Source organism: Podarcis liolepis (genome assembly GCF_965112155.1).
Source record: "Podarcis liolepis genome assembly, chromosome: 2".
NCBI classification, from domain to species: domain Eukaryota; kingdom Metazoa; phylum Chordata; class Lepidosauria; order Squamata; family Lacertidae; genus Podarcis; species Podarcis liolepis.
In genome coordinates, this window is record NC_139555.1 from 111230665 (window position 1) to 111251549 (window position 20885).

The 20885-nt window shown below is 46.6% G+C and overlaps 2 protein-coding genes across 6 annotated transcripts; both read right to left on the reverse strand.

Annotated features, from left to right (window-relative positions):
* Positions 1 to 1337: 1337 nt before the first annotated feature.
* Positions 1338 to 7189, reverse strand: LOC310701878 (zinc finger protein 92 homolog). Of its 3 annotated transcripts, none has more exons than XM_083493361.1 (4): positions 6929 to 7189; positions 5530 to 5656; positions 4371 to 4481; positions 1338 to 2311 (listed from the first exon to the last, which is right to left on the reverse strand). In XM_083493361.1, the coding sequence occupies exons 1-4, from the start codon at positions 6971 to 6973 to the stop codon at positions 1749 to 1751; spliced, it is 846 nt and encodes a 281-aa protein (XP_083349487.1). In that variant the 5' UTR covers positions 6974 to 7189; the 3' UTR covers positions 1338 to 1748. The 3 variants fall into 3 exon arrangements, with proteins under 3 accessions (XP_083349487.1, XP_083349488.1, XP_083349489.1); XM_083493362.1 differs by having other exon boundaries at positions 6824 to 7016; XM_083493363.1 differs by lacking the exon at positions 4371 to 4481.
* A 3922-nt stretch (positions 7190 to 11111) lies between these two features.
* Positions 11112 to 20746, reverse strand: LOC310701562 (uncharacterized protein). Of its 3 annotated transcripts, none has more exons than XM_083492663.1 (5): positions 20642 to 20746; positions 19506 to 19588; positions 16708 to 16834; positions 15426 to 15536; positions 11112 to 14182 (listed from the first exon to the last, which is right to left on the reverse strand). In XM_083492663.1, exons 1-5 carry the CDS (start codon positions 20703 to 20705, stop codon positions 13038 to 13040), a joined length of 1530 nt encoding a protein of 509 aa, XP_083348789.1. In that variant the 5' UTR covers positions 20706 to 20746; the 3' UTR covers positions 11112 to 13037. The 3 variants fall into 3 exon arrangements, with proteins under 3 accessions (XP_083348789.1, XP_083348790.1, XP_083348788.1); XM_083492664.1 differs by having other exon boundaries at positions 20631 to 20724; XM_083492662.1 differs by having other exon boundaries at positions 20627 to 20720.
* Between the last annotated feature and the right edge of the window lie 139 nt (positions 20747 to 20885).

Sequence of the window (20885 nt, forward strand, 5' to 3'; positions counted from 1 at the left end):
ACCACCCCCAGAAACATCATACATGCATCACAGAAGGGGTGTAACCTAAGACCACCCCTCAGATACATCATACTACATCACAGAAAAGGCGGTCTTAAAACAGAAATTTGAATATTGTTTGTTGTTTATCTCCTGTCTGGCAGGTTACTTGATTGGATTTCCTGGGGAGCCTGGCTAGTCTTTTGTGATGAGAAATACTTAGTTCCTGGGCCAGGTCACAGGCTCACACCCTGTTCATATCTTAAATGTGCCCTTAAGACAGGATTTGTGAGGAAAGAGACAATGGGGAGGTTTCCCACTTTGACCTTGCAGAGAAAACATCTGCTCAGTTTAGGAATCAAAATGGTTCCAGGTCGGTCTTCCTGTGTTGATCTATGTATGTGCTTGGTTGGTACACTTATGAACATTTAACATATAACTAAGACCTCAAAATTCTTATCACAGTAGCTGGGGGTCTGTGGCCCTGGGTGCATTTTTTTTGAGGGGGCGCGACCAGGCACCCCCACAACAGGCTCCCTCATAGGAGCCTGGCTCCAGCGCATGAGGCAGCTGTGGAGGCAGCTTTCTGGTGCAGCAGTCCAATGCTGTCAGCTGCAGCTACACTCTGGGGCAGAGAGAGGAGAGTTGGTGGCAACTTGGGATGGAAAAGTTTGTTTACTGAGCAGGCTGAGTCATGGAGTGTTGGTTTTTTTTCCCCTTCCAGCAAACTGTTACCTAGCAACAGCTCCTGATTGGCCAGTTCCATGGGAGGCAGTTGGAGTGGAGTGAGAGAAGGTGTGAGGGATTCATGGGGTCTGAGAGAGGGATTCTGTCAGGAGAGTTCGTTCTGACATGGGGTAGAGCTGAGGAGAGCCGAGAACTGACAGTATATGCTCTCAGGTTCTGAATCGCAGAACACCGTTAAAATAGAAAAGATACCGTCCTGAAGGGGAACAGTTAGGATTACCCCCAAAACCCTAAAACTAGGGAACAGAGTCCATTGTTTTCTCTGTTTTTGTGAGTTATCACACTTGCTCCTCTGCCCCCCCCCCCATGGCAGAATAAAAGCTCTTTCTCTGGATTTAACCCCTTGGTGTCTTTTGGCTCCTTTTCGTCCCTGCTCGGGTGCAACATTTTCCTATCCATGGTTAATAAGGCCTAGAAAGGCTACATTTCCACATGGAAAAAGGGTCCTTAGAGGGAATACTCTGACAGGAAAGGGCAGTCGTGATTCTGAGGCAAAGGAGGATTTGGGGGTCTGTAAGGAAACAGTCCAGTTAAAATCCTAAATTCCTGAAGTGTGTGGGGGAGGAGTCTGATCTATAGAAGATGTGTAAAAGAAAGTAACCTGAACAGTATTCAGCTTAAAACTTGAAACTGTACTCATTTTAATAAAAAGCAACAGCACTGGTTGTTACAATTCAGTGGAAGAAAAAGAAGAACCAAAACTCCTAGTTTACATCTGTTATAATACAGTTTGTTTGCAACCTGTTTTCCCAAAAGAAAAACCCACTGTCGCTCGTGATTCATTCTCCATTGGGGATTTATCCTGTGGGAAAGGGAAACAGAGGGCTGGCCCAGCGGCGCCAGGGAGAGAAAGTGCTGTTGCACCGTTGCACCACTCTCCGTGGCTGGGTGCCACCAAGCGAGGATGCTGCCAAGGCAGTTTTCTCACGCCTGGCCGCAGCATACCCTCTGCCGCTGTGTGGATCTTTTGGCGGCTCAAAAGCCACAAGCGTCAAGCAAAACACTCTCTACCCTTCATGCATTTATAGGCTTTCCTCACTTGTGTGAAGCCTCTGATGTTTGAGGAGGTGTGTTTGTTGGGAGAAACGCTTCCCGCACTTTCCACAACGATAGGGCTTCTCTCCTGTGTGAATCCTCTCATGAGCCTGAACCTGCGACTGCTGAGTGAAACGTTTTCCGCACTCAGAACATCCATACGGTTTCTCCCCTGTGTGGATTCTCTCATGTGCTATAATGTGCGACTGCTGGCGAAAACGTTTTCCGCACTCAGAACATCCATACGGTTTCTCCCCTGTGTGGATTCTCTCATGTGCTATAATTTGCGACTGCTGGCGAAAACATTTCCCACACTCTGAGCACTGATAGGGCTTCTTTCCAGTGAGAACTCGCCGGTGGCTCAGGGGGACCTCTCTCCTTTGCGGTTCACACGTTCGCTCAGAAACCGTGGTTTTTTGACAGAACATGTTTGATGCTCTAAGGAACCGTGAGGTTTTTTCTCCAGTGCGGCATTTCTGCTGTTCGATATGGCAGATCTGAGGAAGATCTTTCCCATACACAGGGCACAACGGCCGTCTCTCAACATCACCTGCAAGGATAAACACCAATTCACTTCTGAACTTGAGAAGGAAGGAAAGGAAGGTAGTAAAATAATAAAGGAAGGAAACAATACATGAAGATGTGCAAGAAACTGAAATTGGTTGGTGGGGTGTGCATGAATAATGATTTATCATCTGTCGTTGATAAACGGCCTTGGTCCAGTATATCTGAAGGAGCGTCTCCACCCCCATCGTTCTGCCCGGACACTGAGGTCCAGCGCTGAGGGCCTTCTGGCGGTTCCCTCGCTGCGAGAAGCCAAGTTACAGCGAACCAGGCAGAGGGCCTTCTTGATAGTGGCATCCGCCCTGTGGAACGCCCTCCCACCAGATGTCAAAGAGAAGAACAACTACCAGACTTTTAGAAGACATCTGAAGGCAGCCCTGTTTAGGGAAGCTTTTAATGTTTGATGCATTACTGTATTTTAATATTTTGTTGGAAGCTGCCCAGAGTGGCTGGGGAAGCCCAGCCAGATGGGCAGGGTATTATTATTATTATTATTATTATTATTATTATTATTATTATTATTATTTCATTCTGCTCAATTATTTTTACTTCACCCTATACAAGTGTGGGGCATTCAGCGCCTTTCTGTGAACCGCAGGAACCAGCAGTCCCATGTAATTTATCTGTTACCGGACGCCATCTGAACTGACTACAGGCTGAGAATGAAATGTTTTAATATTCCTCCATAAATAAACTTCCTGCACATAGAAAAGCAATGTGTCAGGGGAAAACTTCCAGCCTTAAATGTCCTCAATGACATGCTAGTTATGAATGCACTTGGAGGTTCACTCCCCCCCCTTTTTTTAAAAGCAAGCATTAAGACATCAGACCATAGAATCATAGAATTGTACAGTTGGAAGGGACCCCAAAAGTCTTCTAATCCAACCCCCTGCAATGCAGAAGCTGGATAGTGTGTGGCGCTGATAATCCTAAGGTTGCAGGTTCGATCCCTGTAAGGGTCAGCTGCAAATTCCTGCGTTGCAGGGGGTTGGAATAGATGATCCTTAGGGTCCCTTCCAACTCTGTGATTTTATGAGACAGCTAAAGAATCTCTGACAGATGGCCCTCCAACCTTAGGGTTTTTGCCTCTCACCAACCAAGACAACTATTCCTAAATGGGAGCCAGGATAAAATAGTTGATTAAAAAACCCAATACAGTGGAACCTTGGATCTCGAACTTAATTCGCTCCAGAAGTCCATTTGACTCCTGAAACCAAGGCGCGGCTTCCAATTGGCTGCAGGAGCTTCCTGCACTCAAACGGAAGCCGTGTCAGACGTTCGGCTTCCGAAAAACGTTCAAAAACCCAGAACACTTATTTCTGGGTTTTCGGTGTTCGGGAGTTGATTTGTTCGGCAACTAAGCCGTTCAGCAACCAAGGTATGACTGTATAGTGATTCTTGTAACATGGTAAGGGACAGTGTCAACTGGAAACTGTGAACTGGTCCACAGCTTAGGGGAGGTACAGCGGCTGCTACGGAGGTGTTGACAGTTCTCTTCTTCACAGTGTGGAATAAACTTTGTAGCAAAGCTGAGGTGGCAAAGCTGTGGGTTAAACCACAGAGCCTAGGGCTTGCTGATCAGAAGGTTGGTGGTTCATATCCCCGCAATGGGGTGAGCTCCCATTGCTCAGTCCCTGCTCCTGCCAACCTAGCAGTTCAAAAGCACATCAAAGTGCAAGTAGATAAATAGGTACCGCTCTGGCGGGAAGGTAAACGGTGTTTCCGTGTGCTGCTCTGGTTCGCCAGAAGCGGCTTAGTCATGCTAGCCACATGACCCAGAAGCTGTACGCCGGCTCCCTTGGCCAGTAAAGCAAGATGAGCGCCGCAACCCCAGAGTCGGCCACAACTGGACCTAATGGTCAGGGGTCCCTTTACCGTTACCATAAGGATGCAATGTCTTCTGGGTGATTATAACTCTCTCTTGGAACAAAATGGCTCTTACATAAGAGCCAATTCTCAAGAAGCAATTAAGAGTTCCTGGTAATCCCTAAATGGTTTGTGTGTGTGTGTGTGTTTTTGTCCACCAGCTTCCCCTAACTTCTCACCTGACTCGGTGTCCGACATCCCTGATGCATCCAAGACTTGAGTACCCGGCACCCAGGGCTGTTCTCCCTGTTCCAGCTGGGAGATGAGAGGAGGCTTAGCCAGTAAAAATCCTTGCCAAGAAGGAACAAAAGAGTGAGTAGTTTGGTGGAAACTTCCTAAATTCGGGGATGGGGAACCTGTGCAGATGTTGTGGCATCCCAACTCTCATCAACCCCGGCCAACATGGCCAATGGCCAGAGATTTTGGGGAGTTGTAGACCAACAACACATGGAAAGCTGCAGATTCCTGGTTCCTGCTATCACTGAAGGGAGAGAACAGAAGACAAGACAGCTCCTTTCAAAAAGTTGCCCAGGGCAGATGTCTGCTAGCTCCATCTGGTATGCTGGCTGAGACCCTACCTGCCTGCACACTGTCTCACCAGAGTGGTGCATGCTCTAGTTATCTCCTGCTTGGACTACTGCAATGCACTCTACATGGGGCTACCTTTGAAGGTGACTCAGAAACTATAACTAAACTGTTGAATGGGAGTGGCTGCTGGGACCATATAACACTGGTCCTAAAGGATCTACCTTGGCTCCCAGTATGTTTCTGGGCGCAATTCAAAGTGTTGGTGCTGATCTTTAAAGCCCTAAATGGCCTCAGCTCTGTATATCTGAAGGAGCGTCTCCACCCGCATTGTTCAGCCTGAGGTCCAGCTCTGAGGGCCTTCTGCCTGTTCCTCACTGCAAGAATTTCTTATACTGAGCCCCATTTTTTTGGTAATTTGTAAACTGATTAGAGATTTTTCTCGAAATAAGAAGCGGTGCACAAAATAAATAAATCGCCACACTGATGTTTAACTACAGCAACAGCTGTGCTACCCCAGGAGAGATAGATTTCACTATTACAGACCACCCTTGATCGTTGCCTGTAGATCTCAGCGCAGAAACCAAAGAGGCTGCTGACGGAAGCATAAAGCAATGCATTTCCATGCTTCCAGTGTCCAAGTGATCTCCACATTCTGGAGAAAGAAAGCAAATGGAAGTCTGACCAATTGAAATCAACTCAACTCTCCTGAAAATGTAAAGGATTGGTGGCAGAGAAGAAATGCCGTTGACAAACGCACAGCTTCCTTGCAAATCATCCAGCCTCCAGCAGAAGAAGAATCAATATGCTTACCTATTGAGGCCAAGTTCTCATAATTGTCCATCATGACTTCAGCGTACAAGACTTTCTGATACGGATCCAGCAGATCTCCTTGTCCCTCGGTGAAATACACAGCCACATCCTCAAAAGTTACTGGACTCTACAGGAAGAAAAAGGCCTCGGTTGTTCTCTCAGTCAAAGTGATGCCTAAAATTTAGGGATAGTGGCAACCTGGGAGGGTTGGGCCATAATGTGCAGTGGTGATGTCATCTCCTTTACTTATCAGAGTGCTGTTCAAGGATGGGCGGTGTATAATGATAATGAATGGCATAGGTGTGACCAAAATATGGGCACCCCTGTGTGTGTGTGTGTGTGTGTGTGAGAGAGAGAGAGAGAGAGAGAGAGAGAGTATGGGGGGTGGGGGTGTCCATTCCTTTTCAATTGCCCAAGTAAACTGTGCTTTGCTTCTTTCCTCTAGCTCCACCTTGGCCAACTTGGTTCTTTCCTGATGCTTTGGACTACAACTCCCATCAGCCCCTGCTCCACGCATAATACACTAGAGCAGTGGTTCTCAACCTTGAGTCCCCAGATGTTTTGGCCTACAACTCCCATGATCCCTAGCTCACAGGACCAGTGGTCAGGGATGATGGGAGTTGTAGGCCAAAAACATCTGGGGACCCAAGCCTGAGAAAGGCTGCACTAGAGGCTTGGTGGCACATTGTCAGAATATTTGTCCTTCCAACCCCAGAATTATCCATTCTGACTAGCAGACCAGATACCACCTACCCAATCCTTCACTAGAAATGCTAATCTTGGGACGTCCAAACGTCCAGCATGCAAAGCTCCAATTATTATTATTATTATTATCACCATCATCATCTACCCATCTGACTGGGTTGCCCCAGCCGGAATCCCTGGCAATGCTGTTGCTATTAACTGTTATTATATTTATCACCATCACTTAAATGTATGCACCACCCTTTGTCTAAAGAACACAAAGGAAGCCAAGTCGGTCTCGGCTGCGGCATCTTAAGAGGCCACCATTTGAATTGCGCGCCATCCTGCCTCGTTTAAGAAATGGCTGAGCAGGAGACTGACGAGTTACTGGGAATCGCCCGCGTGCGTAACGCGCGCACACGTTCAGAGCGAACACCCGGGCCTTTTGAGGTCGTGGGAACTGCGCCCAGCCACGAGCTTCTTCCTCCCGAACCCGCTCGAGCTCTGCCCAACTCGGGGCGGCGCAGCCGAGAAGAAACGCGCCCCTAAATTCCTGCAGAAACCGAAACACTCTCCCCACCGCGCCTCCCATTTCCCCGCCGCCACTGACCGGCATCTGCACCACTCGAAGAATCATTCAGACGTTCCCTCGAAGCTGCACACCCCGCTGCTTCTATCCCGGGATCTCAGCCCTTCGGGTCCCTGTTCCACCAACCTGCAGAGGTTTAGACCACTGGTCTCTTAGCCTAGGAATTTGCATTTCCTGGAGGATTTCTCTCGGCGTCGTTTGCGTCCGTCCGCCCCCCACAAGACCACTTCCTGCCGGTCGTGGGAAATGCAGGAATCCTCATTTTGGGTCCTCATTTTTACACGCGCGCATTCACACGCAGCCTGAGTTTGAAAGACCACATCGAATCAGATTTGGAAGGGGTCCTGAGCATCATCTACTAGTCCAACCCCCTGCAATGCAGGAATATGCTGCTGTCCCACGTGGGGATCGAACCTGCGACCTTGGTAGAATCAGCACCATGCTCTTAACCATATTCTGCTCCCAAGGATCTACCTGTGCATAAAAAGGAGAAGCTTTTGGATTTCTTAAATTCGCCCTAGGGGCACTTTCCACCATAGGAGGGGGGGGAAAGGTTTTCCAGCTTTGTTTTCTCCATATTGGAGGCGGGGGGGGGGAGAGGGGGCCCATGAAACTAGGCAAAATATTCACACCAATCCTGCAGGGTAGACCACTGCCATTATCTCCATACGGCCTGCTGAGTTTCCCTGCTATGCTGTGAAACTGAAAGCACTGAAGGAAGAAGACTGAAAGAATTTAGAAGAATTAAACAACTGAACAGTTAAGTTACAAGTTTGGAGCATCGGAAAATGTTGATGAGAATGGGATGGGACATGGCCAGCAGGAAACGGCGGACCCTTATAGAGGCGAGCTGGGAAATTTCAAAGGAAAGACATCGGCTTGGGTTTGCTTGTTTGGGCGACCAAAGATTGAACTGTTAAAAAGATTTTCTAGGAAATACAGTCTGCCTCCCCGCTGCTATTATGGGCTGGCTGTTAAGGTGCCTGGGAAAATACGGAGCCAAAGGGGTCAACCTTGGAATTCCTATTTTAGAATGAACTATTTTAGAATGTATTTGGACTGGAAAGAATATTTGACAGAGTGGACTGTGCAGATAAGAAAAGGAAAAACATCTAGTAAAAGTGAACTATTGGGCTTTTAGGCATGCAGAAGGGAGGAAAGGAATTTATTTTAGAAATGATAATTGCTGATTTATTGTAGATCGATAATTTGTGGACAACCCTCACTTGTAGATACTAGTTACAGGTAGGTAGCCATGTTGGTCTGCTGTAGTCAAAATAAAATAAAATTTAAAAATTCCTTCCAGTAGCACCTTAGAGACCAACTAAGTTAGTTATTGGTATGAGCTTTCATCTGCATGCACACTTTTGCTCATATCAGTAACTAACTTAGTTGGTCTCTAAGGTGCTACTTGTAGATACTGTAAATGTTAAAATATTGTATGTGCAGGAACTAGCAAGCGGACAGCTGATGGTTAAGGATAAATAAGTTTAGAAACAAAACAAAAAAACCCTATTGTAATGTAAGATTAATTGTAAGGAATGTAAACTAGAAACAACTAGGAAAATAAAGCAGCAACGAAAGGAAATTTTGGACACATCAAAAATGTAGTGCAAGAAACCAGTTTTTGGAGAAATTGCATTAAATTTGTGTTAATTTGTAGCTGATCTGGTAAAATTTGGAAAACGAATAAAAACAATTTGGCGAAAGGTTCCCTTTATCTGGTTTAGAGAAGTCGTGTGAAAAGAATGGAAGGAAGAACCTTACCTGCCAGGTGTGCAGCTGAAGACTCAGCCAGAAATTTTCATGGCCACATGCCTATGTCACTTCAAGTACAACATTTCTGTAGAAAAGAATCTGTCTTGGGCTGAGTGGTACAGTTTTCAGTATACTGAAGTGCAGTGCAGTGGCGTAGCGTGGGGGGTGCAGGGGGGGCCGGCCGCACCGGGTGCAACATCTGGGGGTTAGGGGGCGCAAATCCACGAGTTAGGGGGCGCAAATCCACGGGTTAGGGGGCGCAAATTACTTGCCTTGCCCCGGGTGCTGACAACCCACGCTATGCCACTGCTGAAGTGTGCAATCAAATACACACACTTAACCTGGGAGTAGGTTCCACTGAGGACATTGAGTTATTTCTGAGTCAACATGCACAAGGGCATATCAGTAAGAATTAACAAAATGCAAATATCCGAATTTCGCATCTTTAAGTGCTTCTTAATTTTAATTCAGATGGGAGCAAAGTAAGACACAACATAAATTCAAAGCTTTGCATCCTTTGATCCAAAGCAAAGGCAACCTACATTAATAACAAGGAAAGTAGATGTAACATATGCTAATAAACTCAGTTAATGCAAACATTTTAAATGCAAAACTAAGGAAAGCTAAATACCTGTTAATTTTCGAGAAAAAACTACCCCACCTCCACTAAAACATAAGGAACTATGTATAGTACTCATCTGATTTAAAACCAGTCTCAAAGAGACATTATCCTGTGGCCAATAAGGGAAGCCTTTATATTTAAGGAGACAGGGAAGTGTTGAGTTCTTTATTTTTCTGGATGTTGGTTTGCTACAAATTACTTACATGTGTGGGTAGACTAGTGTAAAAAAAAAGTCGAGAATTTAAGACACCAGGTTGATTTAAACAAGCAAAATTATGTTTATCAAACAGAGGGAGAGATTTTTAAAAAGGTTGCAGTTGAGTCGCCTGCAAGTGTCCCAAACAATACATCCAATTTATTCAAGTTATCAAAAGGCGACAGCACTTTGCAAAGGCAGGCAGCCACCCTGGTGGGCTTACGACACACCCTTTTAAATTGCCATGGCCTGAGCAATCTTCACAGCGCATCGCCTTCAGCAAACTAGAACCTTTTCCGCAGCTGCTCCTAGCAATAGCAGCAGCACTTTGGATCTTATTCCCTTTTAAGCTCCCCTTGCCCCACACCAAATACACCAGACTGAACTGCTTCTCAAACAGCTTCCCTTAAAAAGCAGAGGAAGAGGAGCTAGTGCCCTCCCAGATCCCATCAGCCCCAGTCAACACAGCTGGAAGACAGGGATTATGGGAGTTGTAGTACTTCTGACAAAGATGGAGGTTCCTCACTCCTGCCCTAAAGCTCAAATAAGACACTGATGGGGGGGGGAGGACCTGCTAGTCAGTTGCATCTCCTTTTCCTGTATGGATAGCTCAGTCGGTAGACCACAAGACCCTTATTGATCTCCGGGTCAAGGGTTCGAGCCCCACACTGGGCAAAAGATTCGTGTGTTGCAGGGGGTTGGACTAAATGATCCTTGTGGCCCCTTCCGACTCTACAAGTTCTATAACTCTCTGACCCAGAACTAATAAAATAAAATTTAATTTAAAAATTCCTTCCAGTAGCACCTTAGAGACCAACTACTGTATTTTTCGCTCTCTAAGATGCACCTGCAGCATCTGAAAAAGCAGAGACATCACCTTGCCAACAAAGGTCCGTATAGTTAAAGCTATGGTTTTCCCAGTAGTGATGTATGGAAGTGAGAGCTGGACCATAAAGAAGGCTGATCGCCGAAGAATTGATGCTTTTGAATTATGGTGCTGGAGGAGACTCTTGAAAGTCCCATGGACTGCAAGAAAAACAAACCTCTCCATTCTGAAGGAAATCAGCCCTGAGTGCTCACTGGAAGGACAGATCCTGAAGCTGAGGCTCCAATACTTTGGCCACCTCATGAGAAGAGAAGACTCCCTGGAAAAGACCCTGATGTTGGGAAAGATGGAGGGCAGAAGGAGAAGGGGACGACAGAGGAGGAGATGGTTGGACAGTGTTCTCGAAGCTACCAGCATGAGTTTGACCAAACTGCGGGAGGAAGACAGGAGTGGCTGGCGTGCTGTGGTCCATGGGGTCACGAAGAGTCGGACACGATTAAACAACAATAGGACGCACCCGACCATAAGACGCACCTAGTTTTTAGCGGAGGAAATGGGGAAAGCCCTGTTTTGGGGAGGGTCAGCTCAAAGTTGTGCAGCTTCTTTTGCAAAGGGTAAATACCCGCTTTTTTGAGGATCAGCTGACAGTTGTGCAGCTTGTCATTGCTATGAGCTTTCGTGTGCGTGCACACTTCTTCAGATACCAAATTAAATAAACTAATTTAAACTGCAAGAAGGCATGAAAAGTGCAAAAACGGCACAAAAATCACATCAAGGCATTTTGGCGTATCAGTCTACCCCACTTGTCGTCATTTCCACAATGTCCTCCAGCGATGCGGAAGACCCTGTCACTATTCAGGCCAGTCTGGTAAGTGCTGCTGGCTTTTGAAGGTTGTTTTTTTTAAAAAAAAGGTTTTAAAGAGCTATAGGTGTTTGCAGGCTTTATAAACGATGTTCCCCACGACACGTAATTTCACATTTATGCGCAGTACCCAAGGACGTAACCCCTGCGTTAGGTGGGGAGATGCCTTTATAATATTTTAATTGCTTTTACGTGTGCAGTTGTTTTACATGTGCGGTTTTAAAATTATTTTTAAACGAAGTTTGTATTTTAAATTACATCGCTTTAACTTTTTGACGGATGCTGCCCTGGGCTCCTTTGGCAGGGGGAAGGACAGGACAGAAATTTAATAAATAATATGGTTAATTGTGAAATTGCTTCATGATGCTTCGTAGGAAGTGATTAACAAATGAAATTAATAATAATAATAATAATAATAATAATAATAATAATAATAATAATAATAATATTTCCAGGAGGCAGGGAAATGTCAAGTGCAGTAATGTCGCACCACTGATCTCTTTTCACTTGATGTTACTGGAGAAACTGGAGGAATCAGATGCACGTCAGTCCTAAGCACAAATCTCTCAATTCACGTCAAGTTCAGGGCCTTGGAAAAAGCACCGTTCAATGCAACCAGCTCTGGACTCAGGTGCTTCAAGAGTTTATTCACCTGAGAGAACTCCCCTGTGCAGAATTTAGAACTGTGGCAGTCCAACGTGGGTTCACATTTCCAAGCTTAGTGCTGCGCAAAACTCTCTAGGCGATTTGTTAACAGGGAAATACACCTCTCATGGGTCATTCCATGTCAAGTGATCCAGTGACTTTTACCTTACCATTTTATATTGCTTTCAGTTTTAGTTTCCTAAAAGTAGTATAAGCGAAGATCTCAGATTTCGGCAAGCTATCGTTCTGCTTTGAAATACATTTTTAAAAGAAAAGCCCAACTAGCTTTTAACTGAATAACTTTTTAAAGAAATGCCTGAAGGTCTGGTTTATTCTGCTATATTTCACTCCAAGAAAACCCAATTATGCTAAATAGAATCCAATAAGGCAGACAGGTACGTACAAAATATTTTTATTAACTGTGATGTCATTGAGATCCCAAGATGAAATTTTGCAGGAAGCTCTTAGAAATATGAAATATTCCATACATTTGGGGGGGATCTTAATCATATTGATTTTTTAAAATCACCTTTAAATTTTTTAGCTTAATTTTAAAATTTAAAGGAGATCCATCATGTGCCACATCTTATTAAACTTCTGTATTTTTCGTTTTGAAGTATCTCCATTCTGGGCTGAGCTTTTAAGGTTTTTGTGTAATAGTGCATGATCAAAACTGTCAATTTTTTGAAATTCCAAACCTTCATACGTCAAAAAAGGGACGAGATGAAAGAATTAAAAGTTTAGATTTAAACTTAGTTTTGCTCATTCAACAAGTGTACAACAGGCGTAAAGAGTGTACAAAGTTTTAAGAAAATTGGATTTACAATTTTATAATATGCAGAGAATAACATGTGCTGAAAAACCAGAGAGAGGAGCTGAGGGAAGTCTGGGGTGGGGGTTGCTTTTATGAGGAGGGGGGAGGGAAAAAATGGGGGAGGAGGAGCTTGGATTTGATATCCCGCTTTATCACTACCCGAAGGAGTCTCAAAGTGGCTAAAAATCTCCTTTCCCTTCCTCCCCCACAACAAACACTCTGTGAGGTGAGTGGGGCTGAGGGACTTCAGAGAAGTGTGACTGGCCCAAGGTCACCCAGCAGCTGCATGTGGAGGAGCGGGGAATCGAACCCTGTTCCCCAGATTACGAGACAACCACTCAACCACTACACCACACTGGCTCTCAGTGTGAGGAGGAGGAGGATGTGTTTTTGATAAATTGTTATGTTGAAATTCCTAATAAAAAATATTCCAAAAAAAAGAAAGAAAATTGGATGGCAAAAAATTAATTAAAAACTGGATCACTTGACATGAAATGACCCTCACCAGAGATTCAGAGTGCTTCTTGTTTGACTGCTCCAGCACAAGGCAACTTGCCCGCGGCAGACAGCTTCTCTTTCACGTGAAACTTCTGGTGCTTCACTATGTGCGACCGGTGAGAGAAGCACTTCCCGCACTCCAAGCACTTGTAAGGCCTCTCGCCCGTGTGGACCCTCTTGTGAGCCAAGACGTTCGAGCGGTCCGAAAAGCGCTTCCCACACTCGGAGCAGGCAAAGGGCTTTTCCCCTGTGTGGACCCTCTTGTGCCTGGCCAGGGAGGAGCTGTCGGCGAAAGACTTCCCGCACTCGGAGCAGGCGTAGGGCCTCTCCCCCGTGTGGATGCGCTGGTGTTTCACGAGCCCCGACTGCTGGGCGAAGAACTTGCCGCACTCCAGGCACGTGTAGGGCTTTTCGGAGGTGTGGACGCGACAGTGCTTCACGAGCGCCGAGGGCCGAGGAAAACACTTGCCGCACTCCAGGCACTCGTAGGGCTGCTCCCCGGTGTGGATCATCCAGTGGCTCACGAGCGCAGAGTGCTGGTCAAAACATTCCCCACACTCCAGGCACTTGTAGGGGTTGGCTCCCTGGTGAACTCTCTGGTGCGCCACGACGTGCGACCGGTCTGCAAAGCACTTCCCACACTCCAGGCACTTGTAGGGCTTCCTCCCCGTGTGGACCCTCTGGTGCCTCACGAAGGCCGGGTGGTCGGCAAAGTGTTCCCCACACTGCAAACACTTGTGGGGCTTCTCCTGCAGGTGGGTTTTCTGGTGGGCCGAAAGGGTCGACTCCTGAGCGAAGCCCTCCCCGCACTCCAGGCACGTGTGGCGAGGCCCGCCGGCCGCCGCGTGGACGCGCCGGTGCTTCACGAGGGACGAGGGCTGAGGGAAACACCTCCCGCACTCCAGACATTCGTACGGCTCCTCTCCGGTGTGCACCCTCCAGTGGCTCACGAAGGCTGCGTGCTGTTCGAAGCCATCGCCGCATTCCTGGCATTTGTAGGTTTTCTCTCCCGCCCGGGTCGCAACGGGGCCCGGCTGCCGAGCAAAACACTCCCCGCACACCAGACACCGGAAAGATCTCTTGCCCACCAAGATTCTCTGGGGCACGACGCCGCAACGATTCCCACACCGGGGGCACGCTTCCATTTCCAGAGGGTCACCTGGTGGGAGAAAGGAGGATTTCTTAGTCCATGTTTTAAACTAATGGAATCAGAGAACTGTAGAGTTGGAAGGGAGTCCAAGAGTCATCTACTCCAACCCCTTTCAAATACATATACAGTGGTACCTCGGGTTACATACGCTTCAGGTTACACACTCCGCTAACCCAGAAATAGTGCTTCAGGTTAAGAACAGTTTCAGGTTAAGAATGGACCTCTGGAACGAATTAAGTACTTAACCCAAGGTACCACTGTACATACATACACTCCTGCGTAATTTTATCTGTACGCTGCCTTTCCACAGTTCAAACCGTGCTCAAGGCCGCTTACAACATGAAACAAATACATACCCACGACATAGCAAAAGTAGTCAAAATCAATAAATGAATCATTAAAAAATACAAAACCAAACTGAACGATTCCCACATAAATCGCAACAAAATCTAAAATAAAAATACAAAAAAGAAGCAGCACTCAACAAATACAGTGGTGCCTCGCAAGACGAAAAGAATCTGTTCTGTGATTCTCTTCGTCTAGCGGTTTTTTTGTCTTGCGAAGCAAGTCCATTGACGGATTAGAGGATTAGCGCTATTAGCGGCTTTTAGCGGCTTATCAGCTTATCGGATCAGCTGATAAGCGGCTTAGCGGCTTAGAAAAAGGGGGGGGGAGAAGAAAAACCCCACAGGAACTCGCAAGACATTGTCGTCTTGCAAAGCAAGCCCATAGGAAATTCGTTTTGCGAAGCACCTCCAAAACGGAAAACTCTTTCGTCTAGCGGGTTTTCCGTCTTGCGGGGCACCACTGTAAACCCAAACACCTCGGCCTACTGCAAGAATCTCAGCTAAAGCATCCCTGAGAGGCGGCCATCCAACCTCTGCTTAATCTCCAACGAAGGACAACTCCATAACCTCCTGAGAACCCACGTTTTATGTTCTATGGAGTTTGCGGGTCCCGTTCACATCCAGAGGTATCACTGTATCTTAATTATCTTGAGATGGTGGTTAAAAAGCAATTTAAGAAATGGATGGTGATGATTTTGTTGAATCTATACTGTTACGTTTTGGTTGGAACAGCCTTACTTGTTTTTATGATTCTATTATTGTAACTCACCCTGGGATATTGTGGACACGAAATTTAATTAATAAATAAATGCACAAGGGGGAAGGAGTGTTCCAGACCATCACTAAAAGGGAGGAAAGGGGAGAACATCAACAGGCTGAGGGTTTTTTTATCACCAACAACTTACCTGAGCAGGCATCAAGGATCCCTGCTTCACTTCTGTTTTGGGATTCAGGTACCCAGAGTTCTTCTCCTCGTTCCATCTGGGAGATGAGTTCAGGCTTTGGGCACAGAAATCCTGTAGGCAAGGCAATGTGAGAGTGTCAGTTTGCATTTCGTAGTACAGAAAGTATCGATCTTTCCTATTCTGCTTAGTTCAAGAGGGTTCTAGAAAGTTTCTTTCTATGTGAAAGAAACAGGAAGGTTTCTGTTGTTTGGATTATTTCTTCTGGGAAGCTGAGTACAGCTGGTTTAAACTGCTTCTGTTATCTTTTTGACTATAATAGTAAGACCAGAAGGAACCTGGGCCTCACTCACTTTCTCTTTTCTGTCTCCTTTGTTCTGGTGTTCTGTTTCTGTTTGCTATAGTGTTACAGTTTAAACTTATTATAAGTATTATAAGTTTTATTGTAATTGCCGCAACTGGATTTTTTATGGACTGTGCCAGTCCTGGATGTGCTGGATTTGTGACCACTCTGCTCATTTGCCTCCAGTAGCAGTAAAGCTCTGCTGGATGAAGTACAATTCCCTGTGATCTATTTTTTGGGAACCCTGCTGTGTGTTTAAGTTTCTTCCTGCTCCTCCTCCATGGCTGACAGAGAGTACTTGATGTACATTGTCAGAATTCCTTAAATAGTGCCAGTCAAACTGAGTCCTGGGGAAATCTGAGATTCCTCAGAAGCTCTTCACGGGTGCATAAGAAGAATTCCCACAGATGAGCTTCCATCTTATATAGTGCCGATATAGGTTGATATAGGTTTTCCCAGTAGTGATGTATGGAAGTGAGAGCTGGACCATCAAGAAGGCTGATCGCCAAAGAATTGATGCTTTTGAATTATGGTGCTGGAGGAGACTCTTGAGAGTCCCATGGACTGCAAGAAGATCAAACCTCTCCATTCTGAAGGAAATCAGCCCTGAGTGCTCACTGGAAGGACAGATCCTGAAGCTGAGGCTCCAATACTTTGGCCACCTCATGAGAAGAGAAGACTCCCTGGAAAAGACCCTGATGTTGGGAAAGATGGAGGGCACAAGGAGAAGGAGACGACAGAGGACGAGGTGGCTGGATAGTGTTCTCGAAGCTACCAGCAGGAGTTTGACCAAACTGCGGGAGGCAGTTGAAGGCAGGAGTGCCTGGCGTGCTCTGGTCCAGGGGGTCACGAAGAGTCAGACACGACTAAACGACTAAACAACAACAGATTGACAGCCTCAGCGAGGATCAGGCCTCTACATCGAGGCTGCAAACTCCTTACCCAGTGAGGTTACATTCCCATAGTTCTCCATCATGACATCCCTGTACAAGGCCCTTTGGTTGGGATCCAGCAGAGCCCCCTGGCTCTCCGTGAAATACACAGCCACATCTTCAAAAGTCACCGGACTCTGTAAGAATAAAGGGTTCTGTCTAGTTCCCACTACTTCATGAATGGGTTTTTTAAGAAAATGTAATCAATTAGTCAGTGAATAGTTTGAAAAGATTTATGGCATGTCAGCTTTAAAAAATTTGATTTTACAACAACTTCTTTGCATGGGTAACATTCCTAGCTCTAAGCCAGGCATAGGCAAACTCGGCCCGCCAGATGTTTTGGGACTACAACTCCCATCATCCCTAGCTAACAGGACCAGTGGTCAGGGATGATGGGAATTGTAGTCACAAAACATCTGGAGGGCCGAGTTTGCCTATGCCTGTTTGCTCCTGGACAGGCAGGTGTCGTTTTGGCTATATAAGCACCGGCAAAAGGAAAACTTAGGCCACTTATAGTACGTACGCTATGATGTTAAATATGCTTACCACTGACAGAGAGGATAAGTAAACCTCAACATCGCAGGCGGGGAACAAAAGACAAGTGCCGTTTCTGGCCTTAGGAGGCTGGATTCTCCCTACCCAACATCTTCTATTGTAATGGGAGTTAGAATCACAGGGTTGGAAGGGACCACAAGAACCATTTAGCAATGCAGGAACTTTTCACCCAATTCTTATTATTTTTGAACATGGCTCTCCTATCCTGTGCCAATAGCTCTGTAGATCAGGTGAGCAGAAGAGCCTGAACAGTGGTACCTCTGGTTAAGAACTTAATTCGTTCTGGAGGTCCATTCTTAACCTGAAACTATTCTTAACCTGAAGCACCACTTTAGCTAATGGGGCCTCCTGCTGCCACCGCCGCGCCGCAGCAGCACGATTTCTGTTCTCATCCTGAAGCAAAGTGCTTAACCTGAGGTACTATTTCTGGGTTAGCGGAATCTGTAACCTGAAATCAAGGTAGGCTATATCCACTGCATTCCCTTCATCTACCAGGCTTGTAATTCTGTCAAAAAACGAGATCAGGTTAGTCTGACATGACTTATTTTTCAGAAATCCATGCTGACTATTGGAGATCACAGCATTCCTTTCTAGGTGCTCACAGACTGTTTGCTTAATGATCTGCTCCAGAATCTTCCCTGCTATTGATGTCAGACTGACTGGGCGGTAATTATTTGGGTCCTCTCTTTTCCCCTTTTTGAAAATAGGGACAACATTTGCCCTCCTCCAGTCTGCCGGGACTTCGCCTGTTCTCCAGGAATTCTCAAAGATGACTGCCAGTGGTTCTGAGATCACATCTGCCAGTTCTTTTAATACTCTTGGATGCAGTTCATCTGGCCCTGGAGACTTGAATACATCTAAACGTCTAAGCGTCTGTAACCTGAAGCGTCTGTAACCTGAGGTACCACTGCATTTCTGAGCCTCAGCAGAAAATAAGGCTGCTTGCTTGGCACCCCCTAGCCCAATCCTATGCTCTGGAAAAGCCTGCCCAAACTGGGCACCCTCCAGATGTTGCACTCCAGTGCCCATCAGTCCTGGCCAGCACGGCCAATGGTCGGGGGGATGATGGGAGTTAGAGTCCAGCAGAAACAGCAGCGGGAAGGGACCAGGCTTGGGTCAGTTGCCTGGCATAAACATCCTGCTGAACCCAGCAGGACCCGACTCTCAAGTCCAGGGCAGCAGCCATAGGTGCCTCTTCCTTCCCCATCGCAGAGCCTTCCTCCTTACCTGACCCAGCTCCGTTGCCATATAAGTGAAAATTGCGTAAGTGGGGAGCACCCTCTAAATGCCCTCTCTGCCGCTCTCTCTCCAATCCAGATCAGAAATACAGTGGTACCTCAGGTTACATACGCTTCAGGTTACATATGCGTCAGGTTACAGACTCCTCTAACCCAGAAATCGTGCTTCAGGTTAAGAACTTTGCTTCAGGATGACAACAGAAATCGTGCTCTGGCGGTGCGGCGGCAGCAGGAGGCCCCATTAGCTAAAGTGGTGCTTCAGGTTAAGAACAGTTTCAGGTTAAGTACAGACCTCCCGAATGAATTAAGTACTTAACCCGAGGTACCACTGTACTATAGCAAAACTAGCCACAACTGGAATTGAAGCTGGAATTGAAGCAGGAGGCAGGATCATAGCTGTCAAGTTTTCCCTCTCAAGTCTGCTCTGGTCAGACCTCACCTGGAGTACTGTGTCCAGTTCTGGGCACCACAATTCAAGAAGGACACTGACAAACTGGAACGTGTCCAGACGAGGGCAACCAAAATGGTCAAAGGCCTGGAAACGATGCCTTATGAGGAACGGCTAAGGGAGCTGGGCATGTTTAGCCTGGAGAAGAGGAGGTTAAGGGGTGATATGATAGCCATGTTCAAATATATAAAAGGATGTCACATAGAGGAGGGAGAAAGGTTGTTTTCTGCTGCTCCAGAGAAGCGGACACGGAGCAATGGATCCAAACTACAAGAAAGAAGATTCCACCTAAACATTAGGAAGAACTTCCTGACAGTAAGAGCTGTTCGACAGTGGAATTTGCTGCCAAGGAGTGTGGTGGAGTCTCCTTCTTTGGAGGTCTTTAAGCAGAGGCTTGACAACCATATGTCAGGAGTGCTCTGATGGTGTTTCCTGCTTGGCAGGGGGTTGGACTCGATGGCCCTTGTGGTCTCTTCCAACTCTATGATTCTATGATTCTATGATTCTAAGTCAGGGCAGCAGCCATAGGTGCCTGTTCCTTCCCCATCACAGAGCCTTCCTCCTTACCTGAGTCAGCTCCGTTGCTGCCCTGGCCATTTCTACAGAAAGGGGGGATAATCCGGATTCAAGCGCCGACATCATTCTGCATTCTGCGGGGGACCAAAGGGTGGCTTATCAAAATTGGGGATACGAGCAACACAGAGTCACATACATGCAACCCTCTTCGCCCCACTTGTTCCCAGAGCATCCTCTACTTCACTTTCCCCTTTTCTCCCCGCCCCCAACCAAATAATAATAATAATAATAATAAATTTTTAAAAAATTATTTATACCCCGCCTTCCTGGTTCAGAAAATCAGGCTCAGAGCGGCTAACAACAAATTTAAAACAATTGATGCAACAAAAAACAGCATAAAATACAGTGTTAAAACGTGAATAACAATAAATTCAGAATTCAAAAATCAATTTAGGGGGGAAATCCATCCAATAAACATTCGATGATCACCAGGGCTAGTTGGCTAAATTAGTCCTATTTGGGCCAGCGAGGAGACCAGGGGAGAATTAGCTGTGGGATCCCAGTTAACAACCCTGTCAGGCTGAGAGAGACACACAGAGAGAAAACAGAGAAGAGAGGAGAGAAAGAGAGAGAGAATATGAATATGTCTGATCGTGGGATAGCAAAGTGAGCTTCAAGGTACCCAATCTCCCTCGTCTCAGTCCAACCCTCTAACCACAATGCCCACACTAGCCTTCTGGATAAAAGGTGCCCTCTTAAAAAAAGACTTTTGACTATCTCTATCCTCTTCCGGGACCAAGAAGGCAGCCACTCCTAAACTGCAGACCAACAGTCTCCCAGGCAAGGTTGCCATGGGAGTGTGGAGAGACAACTGGCAACAGGTTGATGGAATCCTACTGAGTGTGCAGGCAAGGACCCCCCCTTGCCAGCCAGAAAAGCCACGGGCATTGGTCAGCCATATCAGCTACTTTCTTTGGGAGCGTTATTTGCCTTCTTTGTCTGATATGCGCGTCCCCCACCCCCTTTAGTTTTATTTTTCAGTCCGGAAAGCACTTATCCAGCAACAATGGCAGGGCGTGCAAAGAGAGGAGCCTTTTTACAGAGAAGAGGAGTTCTTCCTCCTCCCAGCTCCATGACGTCTTTCGCCCCTCCAGGGTCCCGCAAAAGCCCACCCACCCCTTGCGCGCCTTCACGGGGCTCCTGCGGGTGCTTCCTCGGCGTCGCTCCTGACCATTCCATCCCATCCCTCATCCGGGCTCCTCCAAGCTGGGGCGCACGGAAGCCCAGTGGCCGCTGGGAGTTGTAGTCCTTTGGCCCGCGTCCTTCCGTTGCGCGAAGTTACGTTTTGCAAAGGGGGTTTCTGGGAATTGTAGTCCTCGCTGCCCTGCTCTGCTCGCAGCTGGCGCTTCGGAAACAAGAGTTGGTGCTTGC

Coding starts and splice junctions, on each gene's coding strand:
- LOC310701878 (XM_083493361.1), bottom strand. CDS start 6,973: ATGCAAATTCCTAGGCTAAGAGACCAGTGGTCTAAACCTCTGCAG. Junction 5,657..6,928: donor AGTGGTCTAAACCTCTGCAG/GTTGGTGGAACA, acceptor TTCTTCCTGTAG/AGTCCAGTAACTTTTGAGGA. Junction 2,312..4,370: donor GATGTCGGACACCGAGTCAG/GTGAGAAGTTAG, acceptor TTATCCTTGCAG/GTGATGTTGAGAGACGGCCG.
- LOC310701562 (XM_083492662.1), bottom strand. CDS start 20,705: ATGAGGGATGGGATGGAATGGTCAGGAGCGACGCCGAGGAAGCACCCG. Junction 16,835..19,505: donor CAGCAACGGAGCTGACTCAG/GTAAGGAGGAAG, acceptor TTATTCTTACAG/AGTCCGGTGACTTTTGAAGA. Junction 15,537..16,707: donor TGGGAATGTAACCTCACTGG/GTAAGGAGTTTG, acceptor CCTTGCCTACAG/GATTTCTGTGCCCAAAGCCT.